We start from the raw sequence: 26,685 nt of genomic DNA on the forward strand, positions 1-26,685 counted from the left end.
TTTCACAGCTCTTTCATTGATACACACTTTGTAGCTCTGTACATTTCATTTCATTTATTTTTTTCATGTATGCAGCATGAGCATGCACACAATAGTTTTTAATGTCCACATCTGGGAGGAAAGATTTCGAACAACTTTTAATCTATTAGAATTTAATAGTGCTAAAACTGCACAATATTGCTTATTGATTTGATAGCCAACCATATTTCATAAATCAATAACTAATGGTCATATATGCACACCAAATAAAGCCTACACTCTCATTACGTGTGAGTTGCACATCGGCTTTTTAAGCAAATTGTGAAAAGGGAAAAAAACACCAAATACATGAAGAATATGGTAACTTAATTTCTAAATTTGTTATTTTAGAACATCAGTAATCACTTTAACCCTTTCATAATCATCATATTTTTATTAGGTTGGTGCATAAGTTCATAGTGTTCTTGCTTTTCATGTTGGTATTCTGGTTGCTATGGGTTTATTTACTGATTGTGATCTTTCATTTGCAGTTCACTGCCACTATCTGACTTTATATATTGCCATTTTGTCGTTTTGGGATGGCAAGTGGAGCTGTGAACACTACAAAATGGAGTTCCAAGAGGAGAAATCGGAATGTTTCCGACATGTTCTTCTGTTTGTGTAGTAAAGAGGAGTGACAGCAGCAAAGTAGTCAGAAACATTTGCACCACGTATGGGGATAATGTCACTGGACAGAGCATGAGAATAAATGGTTTTCTTGTTTTAAGAAAGAAAATTTTGACATTAATGACTTCCCATGTTCAAGAAGACCTTTGGGATTTGAAGATCATTTAAATGCATTAATCTACAATGATCCATGTCAGTGTACTTGAGAGCTGTTAAATGTGATGAACTGTGTTCATTCCAACACCGTTCGACAATTGCATGCAATGGAAAAGGTTCAAAAATTGGGTGTAGGGCTACTGCATGCTCTAAGCCACAATCACAAGAATCAGCTGGTTGCCGTATGTGCATCTCTGCTTGTTCGTCATCATTTGGTTCATAACAACACCAACCATTCCTATCCTGTATCATTTCTCATGATGGGAACAGTGTCTTTATGCTAACACAAGAAACAAAAAGGAATGGTTGAGCCCAAACAAAGCAGCAACTCTCCATACAAAGACCTGTGTGCATCAAGAAAAGATACAGTTATGCTTCTAGTAGAACAGTGACTGTGTGGTGTACTACAGATTGCTTCCCAGAGGTGTAACCATCTCTGCTGACATTATTTGTCAACAATTGAGAGGTCTTGCTGACGCAATCTGAGAATGACAACCAGGAAGACTGCATGTAGTGATGCTACTCAACGATAATACCCACCCACATTCTGCTAGACTGCCAAATAACACAATACAGGAGTTGGGTCAAGAAGCCACTCCACACCCACCTTATTCACCTGGTCCTGTGCGCCCAAATTTTCACCCTGACAACACTCTATCAAACTACCTTGAAGTAACTTCCTTTCCAGGTGAAAATGTGTTCCAAACATGGCCTGATAAGTTCTTTGCCTCAAACCCATGTGATTTTTACCATCACAGAATCAAAAAGCTACCCCAGAACTGACAGACTGTTGTAAATAGCAAAGGAGAATATATTATTGATGACTAAAGTCTCTGTTATGTGTATCTGTCGTGTTTATTAAACTTATATAAAAATGCTACAGACCTATGCACCAACCCAATATTTCAATTCCTATATGATGTTGAACCCTGTTCATTTAATATATACTTAAGGAAAATTACCAAAAACTCAGCATTGTGTTTATTCATGTAAGATATGAGCCTACATTTCCTACTCTTGAATATTTCAATTAAATCATATACATACAGAAAATATTAATGAAAGACTAGCAACAACATAAGGAACATTATCTTTGTGTTCCATACTTTCTTTATAATGTTTTATTGATTAACACATAATCTATCTGGTACCTGCCTTTATCACCAGGGCTTTTCCATACACACAATCTTTGTTAACTATTTCTGGACCAGGTGTGGGCAATCTAAAAGCCAAGACTCCCGCTAAACCCTATCAGGTTATCTCCTCTTTCATTCCCTTGTACAATCCACAATCTCCAGCATTTCCATGCCTACATCTTCCCACCACATGGTTCCTATCTCCAGTCAACATCGTTCTTATATGACCTTTTATTTTCTTCAAAACCTCTTCTATCTGTTTAAAGATATTGTTCATCTCTCTCTCATTAGCTTATGATGTAAGATGTACACTTGAAAAAATTAGGTATCTAAAGAGTCACTCAATATCTTCATTGCTATCATCCTGTCACTGACAGGCATTTTTTGATTATGTTCTTATACAGTTTCTTCTTGTATAATATGCCTATTTCTCCTCCTTTGTGGTCTCCTACCTTCCTTGTAAATCAGCTTATATTCTCCAGAAACCAACTCTCCTTCACCTTCCCATAACACATCACAAAGTCAAGCACAATCAAATGCTTTTGTTAACTCAAAGGAAATACATTCTTCTTCATCCTGACATCTAGTCCTGCTAGTGTCTTGCATACAAGATAATAAATAGCATTTTCTGTGGACACTCCCTTCCTGGTAGAAACATAGTCTGACAACAAATTATGTGTACTGAGATTTGTCATTATACTCCAACACGATACTTTCTCAAAACCTTTTGAAAACACTGATAGCAAATAAACTGGTTGTTAATTGTCTATGTATCTCTTTCACCCTTTTAAAATTTTTTTATTATATGAGTTAGCATAACATATAAATGCACATAGGCTAATGTTCAAATTTGACAATCAGACTGCAGCACATGGTGTCACTTCATCCAAGTCTTTCAGACCACATTTAAAATCATGGAGTGGGCAGTTCTCCACAAGATATGTTAATGACTGTTTCTCCACACTAGAGACACATGCAGCACTTTCACTATAGCCACTTCAAGACTGGTCAAATCTCTATTGTCCCATTAAGATGTGGTCGAGTTTTGACCATTCATATTGAGGAGATCGAACCCTGCAACTGTCCTCAATGGGCTTTGAATTAGATGGATATTCTGGGATGGATATTCATTCCAGCATTGTTTCTGTTTCTCACTAACACTGTATGTCGCCCAAAGATCAGCCCATGGTGGCTTGAGTGACTTCAGGTGGAGAGCTGATAGATTCTGGAAAATGCTACTTAGAAATGAATTCTTATGCAGTCCTATCTTCTTGAGAATTTGCACCTTGCCAACTTTTATTCTGATATCCAGAGTGGAAATGTTGGACAGAACAGGCAACCACTGACTGGGAGTAGATGTAAGTACCAATAATGGTCCTCTTGGTTTCATTTAGAATACAACTATCTCAGTTGTAAGTGAACTGTTTTCCCATGCAGTAGCACAACATTCAGCAGCTAAGTAAACAAGAGAAACTGCAGCAGTGTGTGGGTGAATATACATTTGCTACAGTGTTATTTCCACTTATTTTGTGGAGTAGAATCATTTGAGCCAAGCTTCTTTGACAGTTTTGTGCCATGCTGCTTAAATGACAGTGTCCAATTGAGGTAACAAAGATATTTATGGATATAGTTATGGGAAACTCTGATCCTGTAACATAACGTGTATCTTCCTGTGGGTCTCTGTATTATGGAGATGGAATGCTCTTACCTCTGTTTGACTTGGGTTTGGTTGGAGACTCCATTTGCAAAAATACTTGTTCAGTATAGTGAAGTCACTTGAGGGTGTACTTTTACAATGCTCGATATCTTTGTTCTGATATACTACTGTCAGGTCATCTGTACAGTGGATTTTCTTGGAGCTAGTAGCTGGAATGTTGTTGACATATAAATTATGCAATACCAGAGTTGGGACTGATCCCTGAGGCAGGCGTGTTCAGGCTTCTGCATCTGGTAACTCTTACACTCAAAAAACCGAAAACCTTCCATCATTGCACGCTGCTAACATGGAATTACATCAACGAACTTGAACATCAGCTCTTCTCCCCATACTACTTCACATATTGCCATTATGTCGACAAAGCTTCTGCGAATTTGAGGCTTTCCTGAAATCCATATTCAACCAATGTTGTGAGCATTAGCACTTGAGGTCAGCAACTCCTATTTTCTCTAAGGCCACCCAGCTCAATTGGGATTATTTTATCAATTATCTGTTGGATGCAGCTGAGAATTAGACTCTCCAGTAATTTATATTTCATGCTGACAAGGGAGACGGATTGATATTTAACTGCATCAGTTCCTTCTTTGTCTGGTTTCAAAACAATGATTACTTTCGATTTCAGGAACATCTTTGGCAGTTTTGCAGTTTGCAGTATTTTGTTGGAGAATTCTAGGAGCCATTGTTTTGTCTGGAGGCCTACAGTTTTAAGGAACACTGAATAGACCCCATCAAATCCTGCAAATTTATTTGTCCTCAGAGAGTTTAGGAATAAGGAGGGTTCATGTATGTCAGAGTCATATGCATATTGGAGGAGGGATTCCAAACAAGATTTCTTTGTGTACAGCTGTTTCTTCACAGTTTTTTATGTGCCTTATATAGTTTAGCTTTTGAAATGTTTATTAGTTAGGTAGCAATATCATTAGCATTTTACATGTTTGTTTCTTCTTGAATTTGTAGATCTGTACCAAATTTCCTTATAAGGCTTTACAGCTGGAATGCATCAAATTCAGTCCAGCTTTTAATAGAGTGGTTTCACCAATAAGTATTTCAATTTGTCTCGAGACTGATCACATCTAAAAGACACGTTGCAAAAGTGAATGAGTACAGAAGTAATGTATGGTATGGTACAATCCTACTTGAAAGTTCATCACACTCACACTAATCTATAATGATGTATTAGTTTATTGCAGTGGTTATACAGAGTTCAAGGGTCTTGCACAGAGTAGGCTAGTTTGGAAAGTTGTATCAAATCAAATCATCGGACTGAAGACTGGAGACCACCACCACCACCACCACCACCACCACCACCAACAACAACAACAACAACAACAACAACAACAACAACTTATACATCACTGATCATTAGCTACACACCACTGATCATTAATCTAAATTATTCTACAATTTAACATATTCTTACAGTACCAAGTTTGTGCATCTCATGCAGAAGGAATTCTTAGTCAAATAGTTGAACCCTAAAGCCAACATTACTGACATGCATGTAAATAGTTTTGAATTTAAAATAATATCCATTTATAAGATCAGAATATAATTCTTTGAGCAACCAAGATTATTTTTAAAATGCATATCAACATATTGGAATTTGTAAGTAGCTTGTAAATAAATAACCAAATAGAATTATACCCACAAATGAGAAAATTTTTACAACTGTAACCTTTACCTGCCAAATAGCTATTTTCATTGATATGGTGACGAATTACTCTTTCAAAATCCTTGTTCATTATTGTTAGCCTTATAAGGTTGTGCTTATCACCATGGCTCGCCATAAGGTCATAAACAGTACCTCTGTTATTTCTGACACATTCCTAAAAATAAAATACTGAAATTACTATGATACTTTTACAAATCACTGATGGAAAAATTAATTTTAATCTGAAATTGCATTATTTCACAATGAAGATCTGAGAGTTATCTCAGTGAAGAAATTCGCAAACACAGTGATGGTTCCTTTACACAGAGTCACACTTCCTGAATGGAATTCCCATGCATAATATGTAGCGTTGCATATTTTCATGTTTTAAAAGTAAAGTACATGATACACAGAACAGTCAACATTTCAACTATCACCTAGAAAACAAAGTTACACAAATACTTCTTTATTTGTTTACAGTCCGGTCACACACTGAAATCCCACACCATAGTACAGGAAGTGAGGAATTTGGTGTAAGGGAGGGGGGAAGGGGAATGTGGGATGGGATAAATGTGAGGGGAATGGAGGAAATGTGAGGGGAATGGAGGAAATGCAAGGAAGGGATGGAAATGGGTGGAAGAGGAAAATTGCAAGGAATGGGGCAAATAGGGGAGAGGGGGGTATACGGGAAGAGGGGGGAAATGTGGGAAGAGGGGGGGAAATGTGGGAAGAGGGGGGGGGGGGGAAATGTCGGAAGATGGGGGTCACGTGGGGAGGAGGGCGGCACGCGGGGGAGGAGGGCGGCACGCGGGGGAGGAGGGCGGCACGCGGGGGAGGAGGGGGCCGCGCGGGGGAGGAGGGCGCCGCGCGGGGGAGGAGGGCGCCGCGCGGGGGAGGAGGGCGCCGCACGGGGGAGGAGGGGGGCGTGCGGGGGAGGAGGGGGGCGTGCGGGGGAGGAGGGGGGCGCGTGGGGGAGGAGGGGGGCACGCGGGGGGAGGAGGGCGGCGCGCGGGGGGAGGAGGGCGGCGCGCGGGGGGAGGAGGGCGGCGCGCGGGGGGAGGAGGGCGGCGCGCGGGGGAGGAGGGCGGCCGCGCGGCGGAGGAGGGCGGCCGCGCGGCGGAGGAGGGGGCCGCGCGGGGGAGGAGGGCGGCACGCGGGGGAGGAGGGCGGCACGCGGGGGAGGAGGGCGGCACGCGGGGGAGGAGGGCGGCACGCGGGGGAGGAGGGCGGCACGCGGGGGAGGAGTGCGGCACGCGGGGGAGGAGGGCGGCACGCGGGGGAGGAGGGCGGCACGCGGGGGAGGAGGGCGGCACGCGGGGGAGGAGGGCGGCACGCGGGGGAGGATGGCGGCACGCGGGGGAGGAGGGCGGCACGCGGGGGAGGAGGGCGGCACGCGGGGGAGGAGGGCGGCACGCGGGGGAGGAGGGCGGCACGCGGGGGAGGAGGGCGGCACGCGGGGGAGGAGGGCGGCACGCGGGGGAGGAGGGCGGCACGCGGGGGAGGAGGGCGGCACGCGGGGGAGGAGGGCGGCACGCGGGGGAGGAGGGCGGCACGCGGGGGGGGGAAGGGGGCCTCGCGGGGGGGGAAGGGGGCCAAGTGGGGGAGAAGGGGTCACGTGGGGGAGAAGGGGGCCACGTGGGGGAGAAGGGGGCCACGTGGGGGAGAAGGGGGCCACGTGGGGGAGAAGGGGGCCACGTGGGGGAGAAGGGGGCCACGTGGGGGAGAAGGGGGCCACGTGGGGGAGAAGGTGGCCACGTGGGGTAGAAGGGGGCCACGTGGGGGAGAAGGGGGCCACGTGGGGGGAGAAGGGGGCCACGTGGGGGGAGAAGGGGATCACGTGGGGAGAAGGGGGACACGTGGGGAGAAGGGGGGCACGTGGTGAGAAGAGGGGCACCTGGGGAGAAGGGGGGCACCTGGGGAGAAGGGGGGCACGTGGGGAGAAGGGGGGCACGTGGGGTGAAGGGGGGTACGTGGGGTGAAGGGGGGCACCTGGGGAGAAGAGGGGCACGTGGGGAGAAGGGAGAAATGCAAGGAGAGGGGGGAAATATGAGAATATACAGGGTAATACAGGGAGGGGGTTAATGCGGGGAGTGGACAAATGGGAGAGCAAGAATGGTGGGGAGGAAGGGATGTAAGGAGGAAGGGATGTGGGGAGGAAGGGCATGTGGAGGGAAGGATGAGCAAGGGAGGGATGTAGATAAGGAATGATGTGGGGAGGCGGGATGTAGCAACGTGGGATGTGTGGAGGGTAGCTGTGTGGAGTACGGAGAGACAGTTGGGAAGAGGAACAAAAATGGAATTGGCGGGAACTGACGGCAATAGAAAATACACACTTCAAAAAAAGTTTCGCATCACCCCAGAACTCCTGAAGATAGGCGTTGACTGTGGATATTTTATCACAGACACAGTCTCTTTGATTGTTCAGAGATGTTACTAAACCCACCCAAAGATGTAAACAACCTTGCATGAGCACTGTCTATTAGATGGAGGGGGTCCGATAGCTGCTCAGTTCCAGCCATTCCACCAGGAAGGATGTACATGGCTCGTGTTATCTGTAGTTCAACCACGCCTAGTCGATCATGTCTGCATTGTTACTTTGTGCCAGGAAGGGCTCTCAACAAGGGAAGTCTCCAGGCATTTCGGAGTGAACCAAAACAATGTTGTTCGGACATGGAGGAGATACAAAGAGGCAGGAACTGCCGATGACATGCCATGCTCAAGCTGCCCAAGGGCTCAACTACAGTGGATAACCACTACCTACAGATTATGGCTTGGAGGAACCCAGACAGCAACACCACCTTGTTGAATAATGCTTTTCGTGCAGCCACGGTACATCGTGTTATGACTCATACTGAGCGCAACAGGCTGCATGAGGCGCAACTTAACTCCCAACTCCATGGCGAGGTCCATCTTTGCACCCACGACACCATGCAACGTGGTACAGATGGGCCCAACAACATGCCGAATGGACCGCTCAGGACTGCCATCAAATTCTCTTCACCGATGAGTGTCACATATGCCTTCAACAAGGACCATCGTCAGAGACATGTTTGGAGGCAACCCGGTCAGGCTGAATGCCTTAGACACTGTCCAGTGAGTGCAGCATGGTGGAGGTTCCCTGCTGTTTTGAAGTGGCATTATGTGGGGCCGACGTATGCTGCTATACAACACATAATGGTTGCACAATACATGAATGCCATACTACAACCGATAGTGCAACCATATTGGTAGCATATTGGCGAGGCATTCGTCTTCATGGACGACAATTTGCGCTCTCATTGTGCACATCTTGTGAATGACTTTCTTCAGGATAACGACATTTCTCGACTAGAGTGGCCAGCATGTTCTCCAGACATGAACCATATCAAACATGCCTGGCATAGATTGAAAAGGGCTGTTTATGGACGACGTGACCCACCAACCACTCTGAGGGATCTATGCCAAATCGTCGTTGAGGAGTGGGACAATTTGGACCAACAGTGCCTTGATGAACTTGTGGATAGTATGTCATGACGAATACAGGAATGCATCAATGCAAGAGGACGTGCTACTGGGTATTAGAGGTACCGGTGTGTACAGCAGTCTGGACCACCACCTCTAATGGTCTTGATGTATGGTGGTACAACATGCAATGTGCGGTTTTCATGAGCAATGAAAAGGGCGGTAATGATGTTTATGCTGATCTCTATTCCAGTTTTCTCTACAGGTTCCAGAACTCTCGGAACCAAGGTGACGCAAACTTTTTTTTTTTTTTAATATATATATATGTCACTGGGAACAGGAACACACAATGCTGCAACAGTATAATCCATTCTCCCTGCACAAGAAAAATTTGGAAAAAATTAATGTATGAGAATATTCTCAATATAGCGTTGCTTTTAAAAAGTCACAAATTGTTAAAGGTGATGGCCTGAAGTACTTGGAACCTGTTTTTAGTACACATGATCACTTTTTACATGTAAGACACTGAAATGGAAATGATTGAAAATTACAATATTATACAACCATGCATTCTTTTTTCCTAGTGCACTGAAGTTGAAGTGAAGAGGATTCAAGAAAATAAGAACATTTCAGAGGTGATGTATCATCTTACCTGCACTTGTTGTTGGTTTAAGAAACTGTCTAGTTCTTTCTGCAAACTGCTGTACTGTTGAGTTCTCTCTTTCCCTTCATCACGTAAACAACCCAACTGGTTAAGAAAGAGTTCCAGGACCCACATTACAATCATTGTAACTTGTGTTTTGTCTTGAGGCCTCAGGCCTTCCAATTTCTGCAACAAATATAGAAATAATATGATAAGTTGCAACAGGAATTGTGTAACTGCAACAGATATTGCTGGAATGCTAAAAAGGGTGACAACAGTTTTAAGAGAAAAATGGCTTAACTTTTCTACCAGACTCTATAAAAAATGCAAGATAACCTTTAAAAAAACTACTTGTCAAAAGATTTTTGATTCATGATTTGGATAATATCAAGTGGTAAACAATGAGAAAAAAGGAACATACAATGCCAAATCTTTTTTAGTTCACAAGAATGAATGAAATCTTCTTTGAAACGTTTTCCTCATCTAAAGAAATGACTAAAACGTAGCACTGCTGTTAATAGATGAACGAGAGTGAATAAGTACGAGTAAAGTTGGAATAATATTTCCAACATGTCATAGGTTGTTGTATATCTTCTCTCTTTCTCTTTCATCCCTTTAATATAAAACAATTAATACTGTAATCACCACTGATTTCTTTCACATGGTCTACATCATGCTTTCCTAGCCACACACGACCATAAACCCCTTGTCTCTTTTGGGTTAATTGTGATATCTTCATGATCAGATACAGGGCCAATCTATCCCTATACCTTCACAGCTTCAACACCTTCTGTCTCATACACTTCACCTGGTCCTGCTCTGCCCAGTACGCCATGTTCATGGGTGTTGCTCACATCTCTCTGATAGAGCTCTGCAAACTCTGCACACATCATGCCCACTGTGAACAACTACTCCAAATTTATTCATGTCATCTTTCCCACACTAAAAAGTCTCTCAATTGCAGTCTGGCCACACCTCGATAACATATCTGTACTGATGAGTTACACCTTCCTCAGTATGCTACAGGTCTTTCCAGACATATTCTACCATCAAAGCAGATCTCCTATCCCATGTCCATACCCGACTCTAATCCTCCAACTGCTACCACAAACCAGCTGCATGGAAGTACCTGCATCAAACCCCATATCATCATGGGCTAAAACAACTTAACCACATCCATTGCCAAGGTTTTGAATATCAGTCACCATACCTGTTAATGAGCAACATCCTACCCACAGTCCACACTACACTCAAAGTGGCATTCTACCACTCACTGAAGAAATATCTGGATTCATCCTTATGCCATATCCACTCCCACTCCTACTCCCTTGCCACATAAGTATATACCTGTGGAGACTCAGGAGCAAAAACTGTTCTATCCATACACCCAGTACACATTATTCCAGTCTTATCACAAGCATTTCCTACACTATCAGAGGTAGGGGCATACCTGCTCTTCTTTAAATTCTGCATAACCCTTTATGTTGGCATGGTCACCAACCATCTGTCCACCAAAATGAATGGCCACTCCCAAACTGTGACCAAGAGTAGAGTTCACCATTCATTGGCAGAACAATGTAGCGAACACAACATACTTGGCTGCTAAATGACCCCTGCAATCTGCCACCCCCCCCCCCCCTCTTTTCCACCCAAATCTAGATCTCTGAATTACATAGAAACTGTCCCTACAACACATCCTTCAGTCCTGCAGTCCTCCTGGGCTGAATTTCTAATAAGCTGTCCTACACTCATCCTCTGCGCCATTCCCATGCCCCTCTTTGCTCATTCTGTACTCACAATCTCCTATCCACAGGCTCCTTCTTCTGCTGTTGTATCCCCCATCCCAATCCACTTCTCCATTTCATATTGTGCCAGGTGCATCAGAGCAAGTACACCTGTGCCACATTTGTATCGCGCCTCTTTGCTACTTCTCCCTCAGCAAATTAGTCACATGTCAACAGATTAAACAGAGCACAAAAGGCACATTGTCTCACTCATAATTGTAAACCCAGTGCACTCTTATGGACTACATAGTAAGTGCAGGTTTACCTTTTTTACCTCCGTTACATGGTCATTTCCTATGGTCAAAATGCATATGAAGGAAGAAATTTCTGACAAGCACGTGTGCGCCACACACACACACACACACACACACACACACACACACATACACACACACACACACACACACAACAGAAACTATACAGGTCAGTAGAATGGTCCACAATATTTATGAACAGTTTGGAAAAGCACTTTCACCCCTACTTATTCATGTCATACTTTAGAAGTTTCCTACCTATCAGCTGCAGCAAATACTTCAGTGACAAGATTGTTATCACCACCCTTACAGTAACAAAAAATAAGCACTTTATGTTCACATCGCTCTCAAAATGAAGGAAAAAAGTTGCACAATTATGTTATAAAGAGATGCATCATGTAGTACATATCATCTTTTGACTGTGCATCTCTGTTTCACTCACCTTGATATATTCAAACCTCTCTACAACCCTGCCACATGCGTACAATGATGATCTCACATTATACTCACAATTTGTCACTAAACACAATGACTGGCAAGTGAAAAATTAAATACTAGACTGACTGACCATAACATCTGAGGACTTGCAGGATGAACACTATGTTCAAAGTTGTGAGGTCACTGTGATGTACAAGTTTAGAAGAAGGTTGCCCAGAAAGTAATCCACCACATTTTTTCCCTTCAACGATTCTTTATTGAACAAAATGAGAATTACAAACACAAAAGAATGGTGTTTTATCTCCACATCCTATTTTTCCACGTAATCTCCATCCCATTCTATGCCCTTCCTCCAGTGCAAAACAAGGGTGTGTATGCCACCAACCCTTGTACTAGTGGTGGAGCCAGTGCTTCACTGTGTGAATCACCTCCTCATCATCCTCAAAATGTCTTCAATGAATGGCATCCTTTAATGGCCCAAACATCAGCTGCCTGCAACACATCAGGTGTGACAGCCATGGATCGTCTCCCCGACCACTGCAAACTGTAGAGCTCCACCGAACCGCCTTCTGATGACCTCACCCTCTATGCCCACCAACTAACTGTACTTCAGGCGACAGCAGATGCTCCATAGACTTTGCACAAGCATTTGTGAATATTCCCCACAGTTTCTTTCTCTGCAGTGAGAAATTCAATGACAGCACACTGCTTGTAACGTACATCACCTACAGACGCCTTTTTGAAACTGTCCTGCAGCTACACTATCTGTAGGAAGTGACAGAAACTTGGTGTGCTCACTCAGAAGAGTTCAAATAATACATACATAACATTTTGGTTTCATAGCACTGTTTTGACTGAGAAAAAAATTTCAGTGCATTACTTTCTGGGCAACACTCATATATATTTCTCTCATAGTAGTTATCAATGAAAAATGCTGAAGGAAGTTACTTTCACTATCTAAGTAGAGGTTATTGACTGTTGTTATTGACGTATGATGTCAAAGTGACTGCTGGCAAATCACTTTTTTGTGACTTCTTGCCAGTCTGTAATGCATCCAAATGATACTTGTGGTGCTGGTAAATAAAACCTCTTGTGGCTGCTGTTCTTTGAGAGCAATCGAACTGAAGCAACAGTATGAGAGTGAAGTAAAATTTATAAAACAACATGTGTTTAGGAATGTTCAGCAGTAGCTTATTTCCCAGTGGATTCTGTTCCATTACCTATTTTTAATTTTTACTTTCTCCCTATAAAGTAATCCCAGAACAAATAATTGAAGATATTCAAAACTTCCTTCTCCCTTCTTAGAAATGGCACCAAGTGTAGCACTAATCTTGTGTCAAATTTTGTGAACACCATTCCATAACCACACATTTCTTCCACTTCTGTACATTGTTATATAATCACTCTCTTGAAGACGTAGTTCCCTTCTTGCAAGTCCTCTGTGTAACACCTCCGTTTATTTATCCCGACCTGATCTGATCAAATAGCAGCCCAATAATTATTATTAATGTGACCGTGTACCTAATGGGGCTGGCAATCGGAATTGACTGCTACGGAAGTTGTTACTTTCCAGTTCGTCCTTCTCAATACTGTAATAATGAAATGTCTGGTAACAAGAAAAACACCAACACAGTTTCACTAATTACAAACCTATATTCGTCTCAAAGACACAAAAAGGAGGAGACAGCCACTGTCTTCGTCATACATATCTAATTACGGCTAATCTCAGCACAGGCTTCTTCATTTTCCATTATCATCACACGCTAATCCATCACTGCATCCAACACTGCAATCCAACACTGCAATCCAAGGTGATGCCGGCGCGGTAGACGCGAAGCCAAAATATCGGCACTAGAAATGTCACTGACCACTTCCGTAATGATACTTCTTCACTTTCCCAGTATTATTTCTAGTACAAAGGGGTCTAACCACGGTGATGGCGACTCCCTTCTCCGTTAAAGCCTTGCATTACAACAACTGGCCTCCACACACCTCTACCCACAACATGACCCAATCGATTGTTCACCCTATCGACCTGTGCCGAGTGCAAATTTATAGTAAGGGCCTACAGACCCCTTACATCTGGTAGATCATTATGTCCAGTCTATCTTCCAAAGTTAGGTGAAGTTACTGAAAAACAATCTCTCTCCACTGTCAGATATTTTCTTTAAGCTTTCTGATAAATATGGAACCATGCATTATTACTTTTCTTCGCTCTTTGGGTCTCCCCCTTCAACCATGGACCTTGCCGTTGGTGGGGAGGCATGCGCGCCTTAGTGATACAAACAGACGCACCATAGATGCAACCACAACGGAGGAGTATCTATTGAGAGGCCATACAAACATATGGTTCCTGAAGAAGGGCAGCAGCCTTTTCAGTATTTGTAGGGGCAACAGTCTGGATGATTGACTGATCTGGCCTTGTAACATCAACCAAAACGGCCTTGTTATGCTGGTACAGTGAACAGCTGAAAGCAAGGGGAAACTACTGTTGTAATTTTTCTCAAGGGCATGCAGCTCTACTGTATGGTTAAATGATGATGGCATCCTCTTGTGTAAAATATTCCAGAGATAAAATAGTCCCGCATTCGGATTCCAGGTGGGGAATGCTCAGGAGGATGTCATTATCAGGAGAAACAAACCTGCCATTCTAAGGACCAGAGTGTGGAATGTCAGATCCTTTAATCAGGCAGGTATGTTAGAAAATTTAAAAAGGGAAATGAAGAGGTTAAAGTTAGATATAGTGAGAATTATTGAAGTTTGGTGGCAGGAGGAACAGGACTTCCCGTCACGTGAATACAGGGTTAAATATACAAAATCAAATGGGGTAGTGCAGGAGTAGGTTTAATAATGAATAAAAAATAAGAATGCAGATAAGCTACTAGGAACAACATAGAGAACGCATTATTGTAGCCAAGATAGACACAAAGCCCACACCCACCACAGTAGTCCAAGTTTATATGCTATGATGTATCATGCAGCGTAACTTGCTGTGACAGTGCGAGAGAGAGAGAGAGAGAGAGAGAGAGAGAGAGAGAGAGAGAGAGAGAGAGAGAGAGAGAGACAAAGATATTGTTTATTACTCTGTGGCGGTCAGCGCTCACATAATTATTCTTAGGAGATAGAACTTTTGTTCTTGTTAAGAGAAATTTTACAGGAGAGGAGAGCCATTCGTGTGATGTAAAAATCGACGCCATTGCGAGTTTTTGATTCACATTGTAAAATATAAGTGTATATGGAAGGAAATCAGTTAATAGAACAATAAAATATTGTTCATTTCAAGAAGGTACGTGTTATTATACACCCAGCGATATACTTCTATTGTGATTTACTAATAAACACCAGCTTGAGAACAGTTCCGACGGGAGCGTTCAGTTCTAGTGAAATAGTTCGATGTTTTCTTTGGAAAAGAAGTCACTTCATGGATCATTCAAATCCACAATAGTAACTGGACATTTCTCAGAACTGAAAGCAATCTGATTGCTATGCAACAGAGCCCCGAAGAATATTTCTCCGTACTTTGGTTACCACTTTCAGCTCAACATGGTATCTGCAGCATCTGGAGCAGATTTCTATAACAGCGGAAGCGTGTAATCGCTATCAGTTTCACACACCGCCCTGTGTACGCTGTATGTATTTACCCACAACTGTGAACATACAAAAAAAAAATTTTTTTTTTTTTTCAAAGGAGTCTTTATGTTACTCACACACACAGAAAGACAATACTAGGTGGTGTGGGGAAACATTTCAGTATAAAGGCCCTGTAGAGCTAAACAGTAATTAGCCTAGTAAGAAAGGAGTCTTTATATATGGCGACTGTGATAGGACACGATCCTGATACAACACTCATAGTGAACCTGCAATATAACTATGTTAGTAATTTAGTAATTAGTGTTTCATTGTGTGTATATATGTCTAGTTTTATAGAGTAACTACATTATGGTCCTTTGTATGTTTCATGCTAACTGAACGTGCGGGAGTATCTTGTGAAGAGAACGAGTGCGCCGTCCCAGCAGCCGAGCAGAAACTTCAAAAAGGCCAGAACATTTGAATTACTAGCTTTCTTGAGCATTTATGCATTGTAGTGACCTTTCATGTATTAATTTTCTAAGTATAAATAGTGTTGCTACATTACTTTTACTAGAATTCCAGTATTTCAGTAGATATAGTAAGACAATATTTTATGTGTTATCTATGTACTGTGTTTATGTCACATTGGAAAGTGTACATTAACAGCATTAGGACATTAACGTTTTTTGCGTGTGTAAAATTTAATAGTCACTTTTGTAGGACTTATTTAGAGGAGAAACTGTCAATTGCTCATTTACATGGTGATAACTAAATCTATGTTCAAAGCCAATAAGCAAGCACGCATCACAATGCCACAAAATGAATTAAATAGTGTGAATGCATCGTCAACTAGTGCCACAGAATTTAATATCGCCGTAGTTAGCGATATGTCGATTACGGCTGAGCAACCAGCAGTAATTAATGCGCTCACGCCGTCGACACAAACTGTTGCTAGTTCCGACATTCATATGTCGAAAGAAGTCCAGAGAAATATGCAGCAACCAACAAACAACATGAATTTCATCTCTGACACAGACGCGTGCGAAAACGAAATGACTGTACTGAAAATTGTGTCGGTACAATCCTCATTAAGCCTAGTGCAATCGCCAATTGCTGAGAATACCGATTTGTTATCCCAGCTGATGTCAAGTTTGACTGTCATAACACAAGGGATTAAAGCATTGGAAACCACGCAATCCACGTTTGCAAATGACATGAATCGTAGATTCCAAGTATTGGAGAGTGCACAATTTAATGTGGCTCAGGAGCAATCTAATAAACTAAAAGAAATAAATGATAAGATCACTGAAAAATTCCAGAGTTTGGAAACAAAGCAGAGTCACTTGATTGCCAGTCAGGCACAACTCATAGTTACACAAGAACAACAGTATCAGGAATTAACAAACAAATACCAAGACATCTTATGTCGTCAAGATACACTAAATCATCAAGTGCAAGAAGTTATTCATGTACAGTACACTATTGCGCAAGACGTGAATACAATTAAGCACGATAACGAGCAAGCTGTCATTGAGCTTACTCGGAGGATAGACACTCTCAGTCTCGAAGGCGAGAACCACATAGAGAAACTTTTCAATGAACATAAGATCGCATTCTCTAAGGACATTGAAGATTGGGCGAAAGAGCAAACCGAGACAGTGCGAAATTATGTTGACAAAACCTTGAAAGAAACGGTTTCTAATGTGCAAGTTAACAACGAAGCTGCACAAGAACAACTTAAAGCAGAAGTTAAAGAGATTAAGGAGAATATAGGAGATGAATTTCCTGCTTGGAAAGCAAAGATAGAAAATACATTAAAAGCATGCCAGCAGGGTCTAGTTAATACTAGAGGGGCACATACTACTTGCAGTTTATCAAAAGCAGACATTATTCCTGATGAAACCAGTGAAACCGAATCCATGCGACAATATCCATGTATTGGTGCATATTTACGTAATCAACCAGAAACAAATTATCGAGATTTTATCATTCACCGCGAAGTAGCCACCAGAATACACCTGTGACTATGAATGAAGAAAAAATGCTTAAATATCGTCAATTCCAGATATTTATTCCCGAAAGGAAGTCGATCAATCCCATGGTATTTATCAAGCAATTTAAAGGGATATTGCCGCGAATGTGGACTGAGCAACAAAAAATTATGTACGTTGCAGGATTCATACATGGAGATGGATCGATGTGGGCGTCAGAAGCATCCGATTGGTGTCAAGATTATGACCAATTTGAACGCGCTTTCTTGCACAAATACTGGAATAAGGGAGTACAAGAAAGACTACATAAGGAAGTTTTTGACCCACAACCTTTTTCTTTCAAAAATGGATCTTTAAGAAAGTATTTCGAGAAGTATATAAATAAAAGCAAATACTGGAATGAACCAATCCCGACGCAGGATATCATTCGAATATTAAAGGGCAAACTTCGACTTGAAGTTAAGGAAAAACTTCTACATGTGCCTGAGCAACATGTGGAAGGTTTTCTAGCCACATTGGATTCAAGAGACATTCTGTTCGAAGAATCACGTGTGCGCTATAATCAACCAAGTTACCAACCTAACGAATACAATAGTAACAACAAACAGTATGGAAACAAACCTTTTGGACACAATTCACCAAACCCACAGGTGAATTATTTCCAGAAAAACGTGAAATTTGGTAACAAAAATCCCGACCAGTGTAATCATGACCAACGATGTGAACAAACATATAAACGGAAATGGAGGAAGAATAATAAGAAGAGGAAAGGATACTATCAAGAAGGGAATTATCAGCAAAAACACCGATATCAGCAACCAACCCAAGAATATCACAACCAACCACAAACTTCAGGTTGGGTACCAAATGCTAATGCAAATGAATGGAGAAATCAACCACCAAAAATAACTGACGTAACGGAGCAGACATCTACTAATAATGGACAATCGTCAAACTAAACTCGACTGTCAGAAGCCCCGACGGTGCAGTCGAGGAAGTTTTAAGGGGCGAAAATTCAAGCGTCAATTTTTTTCGGTACAATGATGGCAGATTATTAATAGAAGAACTTCAGCAGGATATGATGCCTTGTCAAGAGGAACATATCACTGAACCTGTTGCGAAAATTCAGGCGGCAATTGAAGGCATTACTGTGCAAGTTACTTTAGATACAGGAGCAGCAGTAAATGTCGTTTCTGAGAAGTTATTTCAAAGAATACCTCAGAAAGCAAATCCACCGATTTTTCCTGTTCAATGTTGTAGAATTGTAGGTCCTACTGGTCATAAGTCTTCTCAGGTTAAAGTGCAGACTCAACTCCAGTTATATATAGGAAATGTAGCTACAAATTGCACGTTCCTTGTAATAGAAAAATTGGTTGAGGACTGTATCCTGGGTATAGATGAGTTTAGAGAGAGAAACTGGCATATCGATTTTTCTCTAGGCCGTGCCAGTTTTACAATAATGGATCAGAAACATCAAGTGAATCTTCTCAGGGAATATAGTACCCATGGAAAGTATTGTCAGGGACGAAAGCTGCAAATAAAGTGGATACATAGCAAACCTGTACGGTATTACCAAATTAATTACTTGCAACCAGTTTTAAACCCTGAAGATATGGTATATGAAAAGGTGCAAGAACCTGAATATTTGCAACAACACCAAAGAAAGCAATTATATGACCTTCTACAGGAATATCATGAAGTCTTTCAAGAAAGACCTGGTGTAATCAAGGGATACACATGCCATTTAGATGTGATACCACACCAAGTTTTCTGCTGTATTTTTTATCCAGTACCGTGGCACCAACGATAGGCAGTTGATGCGGAAATCCACCAGATGCTTGAATGGGATCTGATCGAACCTTCGACGAGTCCATACTGTAGTCCGCTTCATGTTGTCTCGAAAAAAGGAGGAAAAGTCCGTCTCGTGCTAGATGCACGGCAAATAAATAAGATTATCGTGCCCTTGCGAACTCATCCGGAAAATATCAATGAGCTAATTCAAAAGTTCGAGGGGATAAAATACTTAACAAATATTGATCTGAGAAGTTCATTTTGGCAGGTGGCTCTAGACGAACCATCAAAAAAGTACACCGCATTTGTACATGCAGGTAGAAGCTATCAATTTAAGGTTTTACCTTTCGGGCTAAACATGAGCTCAGGAGTTTTTATAAATGCTCTAGATTATGCATTGGGACCTGCACTTCGAAGTAATTTAACTTTGTTTGTGGACGACATGCTCATAGCTACGACCACATGGAAGGAGCACGTTGATTTATTGAGACGAGTGTTAGAACGTTTCAAGGAAGCAGGCATAACTGCAAATCTGCAAAAGTCCCATTTTGCTCGAGATAAAATCAAATTTTTGGGTCATCTTATAAATGGAAAAGGCATCTTACAGGACTCCGAGAAACTAAAGGCAATCGAAAACTTTGCAGTTCCAACAACAAAAAGGCAATTAAAGGGCTTCCTCGGAGTTGTCTCTTTTTTTCAGGCATTTCATTCATGACCACTCTATTAATGCAGAACTGTTGTACAGCTTGTTGCACAAAAATACTCCGTGGGTGTGTACGCAACAATGCCAGAAAGCATTTGAAGCAATAAAACATGCCTTAGTCAATTCACAAATATTATATCATCCAGATATGAGCCAAGAATTCGGTTTAATGGCAGATGCTTCGGAAATTGGAATAGGTTCATGCCTGTTCCAAGTAAAGATGGTAGATAGAAAATCAACTTTCTGTCCATTAGCTTTTGCTAGCCGACTCTTAACTGCTTGTGAAAGAACATATACGACTACCGAAAGGGAAGCATTGGCCGTAGTCTGGTCATTTAAGAAATTTTACTATTTCTTATACGGAGTGAAGACAACAGTATACTGTGACCACAAAGCGTTAAGTTTTTTGCAAACTTGTAAATTATTACATCCAAGATTAGCAAGATGGACGCTCTCACTCCAAGAGTTTCAATTTGAAATTAAATACATAAGTGGACAGGATAATTTCATCGCTGATGCACTGTCTAGAATGCCAGATGGAGGTTTGTCAACTATCAACATCACGGACAATCCGTCCGAATTTAATGTTCTTATAATGACTGATAGAATATATAGGAAACATTTTCTTGACATGTGTAAGAACATGGAAAAACTACAGAATGAAGATCCTCGTTGGCATTCAATAAAGGAAACTTTAGCAAAGCCTGGAAACGATGATCTGAAGAGACTGTACAAAGTTGAGGACGATGTCTTATTTTTCAAAGGGCATCGTGATTCAGATAATTGGTAGGTGTGTATTCCCGAGAAGAATGAGAATGACTTAATTTTGCACACGCACATCACTTGGGGACATTTTGGAGTATTAAAATGTGCTCGGAAGATTCAAGCATATTGCTACTTCCCAAATATTCGCAGGAAAGTACACAGACAGTCAAGGAAATGTAAAATTTGTCAGCTAGCCAAACCAGGAAATTTTTGTGTGAAAGATTTCCTACATCCTATTATACCCACTAAACCACTGTCAATCATTTCGGTCGACGTCTGTGGTCCTCTACCATCATCAAGGGGAGGATGCAAATATATTGTAGCTTTTCTTGATATATTCACTAAGTATGTCAAAATTTATCCATTAAAATCAGCTACTGCTGCATCCATAGCCAAGAAGTTGGTCAAGGATTATATAGTCAAGGTAGGCAAACCAGAGGCTATTCTTTCTGATAATGGGTCAATGTTCACTGGATTTCGTTGGAGGCAAACATTAGCCAGTTGTGGTATAAAACAAATTCTAACATCAGTGTACCACCCTTCGGCGAATCCCGTGGAACGAATTTTTCGTGAATTAAACTGGTTCATGAGAACATATTGCCACAACCAGCAACCCAAATGGATCGATTATCTTCACGATTTTCAGGAAATTGTAAACAATATGCCACATACTACAACAGAATACACCCCATACGAACTGATGTTTGGAAAACAGGAACAGAATGAGTGGATTCGACCAATTCCTAAAGTAGCTATTAACAAAATAGACCTACAAAATAAAGTACGACAATCCTTACTCAATATAATGGACAAGGCAAGAAAGAGGAAAATATATTTTGACAATCGACTTGGAAAAATAAAAACATATAAAATGAAAGGCCAAGTTTTAGTAAAAACTCATCCTAAGGCTTCACTTATACAGAGAAAGAACACAAAATGGCAATTATTGTATCAAGGACCATTTGTGATTACCAAAATACCCCATCCAGGAACTTATGTTTTGAAGGATGTGAAGAATGGAAAGGTGAAAGGAATGTATCCTCATCACTTGTTAAAGCAATTTCATGATGACTGAAGATTCTGAAGATTGAAGATACTATTCTTATCAAATAATATTGATTAGAGAATTTTCATTAAACCTATGAATCATACTTAGGATAGTTTCTTTCTTTTTGCAATTTAGTAGTTAGTTTTTCTTTTCAGGCATAATGTACTAGAGATATGCAGACATTATGTATTAGTTTTCCACTGTAAAGATAAGTTTTCTTTTCAGTATGCAGAGAATTTAGCTATAGTATGAATGATTTCTTTTAAAAATTTTTTTATTTAGTTGATAGTAACTTCAATCAGGTTTCACAATGCATAATGACCATGGGTTAGTGACTCAAATGAATCTGGTCTATGGCAAGATATTTTTTCTTATGTCAATTTAACAATGTCAGTGTATGTTTGTATTTGCTTTTTTATTCGCTGAGCTGAAGTCATGCTGTTCGGAAGGGGTAACCCGTTCTCAGTTTTAAAAGGACGCCAATTACTTTGTTTCAATCTTTTGTGATGGACACTGTCTTTATAATTGTACTATTGTTGTAACATACCTGTGTATGTAAATTATGTTATGTCAATTGTTGCTCGCGAAGTTACCAACTGAGCGAATGCCTTTCAGTTATAAGCACATCAACAAGTGTTAAAGTCCATCTGAAAGATGACGAGCATAAGTTGACACGGCTGCACCAGTTGGATTTGTGTATAGTGCATTCTAGGGTTGTTGATAAAAATGAAGAACACCTTACGACTTCCGAATATTTCGAATTCAGGACAGAGAATTAGAAAGAACTTTAGATTAGATTCTATTTCAGCTCAGCATAGATCAAACACCTTTTCCACGGAACTTACACTGACTCTTATTTTCGTGTTAACCATATGCGGAAAACCATAATACCCACGAGGAGATGGTGAAATGGGAATATAGTTCAATCAGTTACCCGGAGATGACAAATAGAAGGGAATCGTAGATGGATGTAAACCAACGCGTCGACAGTTCACCTCAAGACACAGTAGATTAACAGTGTTGTGTTTCTTTTGTGAACAGTGTTTAAATTCATTAAAAAAAATCCATATTGTAAATATTTTGTTTTTATTTTCTCCATTGTAATTCAATTACTTTTCTTTGCAAATGAGAAATACGAGGATGGTAAATCTACCCCGAGGTTTTCCTTGGTTTTCCTTTGTGGGGCTTGGCCGAATGGCTAGATTATTCGTTTGAGACATCCCAAGGCGAGTGACAGAAGCTTTGAGTGATGATGAAAAAGGTTTCTGATCACATCTCATGCCATCCTCGACAAATGAATAAAAGCAAGCATGTAAGCTATGCATATAAGCTGCATCAGGAATTCAGCACAGGCTTTGTCAGCAGTATATGCACCCAAATCTATAATTTCCATTTAGATAGTCATTCACTAATACCAAAATATCATAAGAAATACAGCGGACATTAATACTCTAGTGGACATTAATACAGCGTCATAAACAATCACCGATATAGTGTTGTGTGAACGCTCGTGTTTGTTTTTGCCCAAAAACATTCGTCCACAAGAGCGGCATATATGATGTATCATGCAGCGTAACTTGCTGTGACAGTGCGAGAGAGAGAGAGAGAGAGAGAGAGAGAGAGAGAGAGAGAGAGAGAGAGAGAGACAAAGATATTGTTTATTACTCTGTGGCGGTCAGCGCTCACATAATTATTCTTAGGAGACAGAACTTTTGTTCTTGTTAAGAGTAATTTTACAGGAGAAGAGAGCCATTCGTGTGATGTAAAAATCGACGCCATTGCGAGTTTTTGATTCACATTGTAAAATATCAGTGTTTATGGAAGGAAATCAGTTAATAGAACAATAAAATATTGTTCATTTCAAGAAGGTACGTGTTATTATACACCCAGCGATATACTTCTATTGTGATTTACTAATAAACACCGGCTTGAGAACAGTTCCGACGGGAGCGTTCAGTTCTAGTGAAATAGTTCGATGTTTTCTTCGGAAAAGAAGTCACTTCATGGATCATTCAAATCCACAATAGTAACTGGACATTTCTCAGAACTGAAAGCAATCTGATTGCTATGCAACAGAGCCCCGAAAAACAATTTCTCCGAACTTTGGTTACCACTTTCAGCTCAACACGATATCTGCAGCATCTGGAGCAGATTTCTACAACAGCGGAAGCGTGTAATCACTATCAGTTTCACACACCGCTCTGTGTACGCTGTATGTATTTATCCACAACAGTGAACATACAGTTACTCACACACATAGAAAGACAATACTAGGTGGTGTGGGGAAACATTTCAGTATAAAGGCCCTGTAGAGCTAAACAGTAATTAGCCTAGAAAGAAAGGAGTCTTTATAATGCCTACTAGCTACACAGATGAGGAGGGGATTGAGAAACATTATGATGAAATAAAAGAAGTTATAAGGTTCATGGTCATGTTTATCTGACAAGCAAAATGCATTCTCCCAATAAAACCATCAAACCTGAGTCTGGTATTTGTAGAAATATCTTAACAAAGTTGAGTGATAGGTACAGCCATATTACACCTCATTTACTGCAGAAAGACAACTGCTCTTCAGAATAAGGAAAGGTTCTCATAAAGGTATAATTAAAAATAATGTAAGTATATTTCATCAAAATATTGGGAGTTTAAAGAATAAAGTAGATGAGCTTCTGGTTTGTTTAGAAGATTTAGAAGCTGAGAATGAAATAGATATACTATGCCTGTCTGAGCATCACATTGTTACTGATATGGATAAGGTAAATGTAAGTGGATATAAGCTCTCTGCACATGTAATGAGAGAAAATATGGAGAAAGGAGGAGTTGCCATATATGTCAAAAGTTATCATTGTGCAAAAAGTATAGAAACAAAAAAGTTTTGTGTAGAGAAACATATAGAAGCATGTGCCTGTGAGCTTAAATTAAATAAAGGCACATTTATAATTGTAACTGTATATAGGTCCCCATCAGGAAATTTTCATCTATTTCTGAAAAATTTGGACTCCTTGTTGTGCTATCTGTCAGACAGGGGGAAGCAAATTATTATTTGTGGGGACTTCAATGTAGATTCTCTGAAAGAGGGTAATAGGAAAAATGACCTTGAAGTATTACTCGGTTCTTTCAATTTGACACCCATTATTGATTTTCCTACTCGGGTGGTAAAGGATAGCAGCTCACTGATAGATAACTTCTTTATAGACCAAGATAAGTTTAACCAGATAAATGCTCAGCCTGTTGAGAATGGTCTTTCTGATCATGGTGCACAGCTAGTTACAATATATGACATAGCTCCATTCAGCAATACTAAACAGTCCTCCAAAGTGGTACGTTCAGTCAACGATTTAACAATTGCAAATTTCAGGGAAAGCCTACAGCAGTTAGACTGGGATGAGGTGTACCGTGAACCTGATGCCAATTTAAAATATAATTTATTTCATGACATTTTTGTAAATGCATTTGAAAACTGCTTCCCCAAGAAAATAGTTAAATATACTCATAAGAAACCTTGTAAGAAACCATGGCTTACTAAGGGTATAAAAATATCTTGTAACCGCAAAAGGGAAATGTATCTGACAGCAAGAAAGAGTAGTGACCCAGAAACTATCAAAAATTATAAAAACTACTGTGTTATATTAAGAAAAGTTATTAAAAAATCCAGGAGTATGTGTATCATGTCTGAAATCAGCAACTCTGATAATAAAATTAAAACAATTTGGAATATTATTAAAAGAGAAACAGGTCAACCAAGAGCAGAGGAAGACAGTATTACCATCAAATTGAATGAAAACTTTACGAACAAAAAGTCAGAAGTTGAAAATATTTTTAATAATCATTTTCTAAATGTTGTGGATATAGTAGGATCCAGGTGTTCATTAGAAGATGCTAGGCTGTTAATGGAAGAGGCCATACCTATGCAATTTGATACAATTGAAATCTCACCCACTTCTCCCTTTGAAATTAGGAAAATAATAAACTTGCTTAAAAGCAAAAACTCACATGGAATTGATGGCATTTCCAGCAAAATACTAAAAGCTTGTTCTCAACAGATAAGTAAGATTCTCAGCCACCTGTGTAATAGCTCTCTGGAACAGGGCATTTTCCCTGATAGACTGAAATATGCTATTGTTATACCTTTGCATAAAAAGGGGGATAGATCTGATGTCAACAATTACCGTCCAATCTCCCTTCTAACAGCTTTATCCAAAATTTTTGAGAAAGTAATGTATTCAAGAGTAGCTTCACATATCTGTAAAAATGAAGTACTAACAAAATGTCAGTTTGGTTTTCAGAAAGGTTTTTCAACAGAAAATGCCATATATGCTTTCACCAGTAAAATTTTGAATGATCTGAATAACCGAACACCACCCATTGGGATTTTTTGTGATCTCTCAAAGGCTTTTGATTGTGTAAATCATGAAATTCTGCTAGACAAGCTCAAGTATTGTGGCATGAGTGGGACAGTGCACAAATGGTTTAATTCGTACCTAACTGGAAGAGTGCAGAAAGTTGAAATAAGTAGTTCTCGTAACATGCAAAGATCAGCACATTCCTCAAACTGGGGAACTATCAAGAATGGGGTTCCACAAGGGTCAGTCTTGGGTCCTTTGTTGTTCTTATTATATATTAATGACTTGCCATTCTATATTCATGAAGAGGCAAAGTTAGTTCTCTTTGCTGATGATACAAGTATAGTAATCACACCTGACAAACAAGAATTAACTGATGAAATTGTCAATACTGTCTTTCAGAAAATTACTAAGTGGTTCCTTGTAAACGGACTCTCACTGAATTTTGATAAGACACAGTACATACAGTTCCGTACAGTGAATGGTATGACGCCATTAATAAATATAGACCTTAATCAGAAGCATATAGCTAAGGTAGAATATTCCAAATTTTTAGGTGTGTCCATTGATGAGAGATTAAATTGGAAGAAACACATTGATGATCTGCTG

At 40.6% G+C, this 26,685-nt stretch overlaps 1 protein-coding gene across 2 annotated transcripts in view; it reads right to left on the reverse strand.

Annotated features, from left to right (window-relative positions):
* The window catches only part of LOC126236271 (vacuolar protein sorting-associated protein 18 homolog), a 349,435-nt gene that overhangs the window by 205,539 nt on the left and 117,211 nt on the right, over positions 1-26,685 (reverse strand). For both annotated transcript variants that reach the window (XM_049945428.1, XM_049945429.1), the window contains 2 exons: positions 9,399-9,575; positions 5,336-5,480 (listed from right to left, as the gene is read on the reverse strand). In XM_049945428.1, the coding sequence (XP_049801385.1) occupies positions 5,336-5,480; positions 9,399-9,575 (322 nt within the window). The remainder of the gene's footprint in view (positions 1-5,335; positions 5,481-9,398; positions 9,576-26,685) is intronic.

The sequence above is a fragment of the Schistocerca nitens genome, chromosome 2 (genome assembly GCF_023898315.1).
Source record: "Schistocerca nitens isolate TAMUIC-IGC-003100 chromosome 2, iqSchNite1.1, whole genome shotgun sequence".
NCBI lineage: Eukaryota > Metazoa > Arthropoda > Insecta > Orthoptera > Acrididae > Schistocerca > Schistocerca nitens.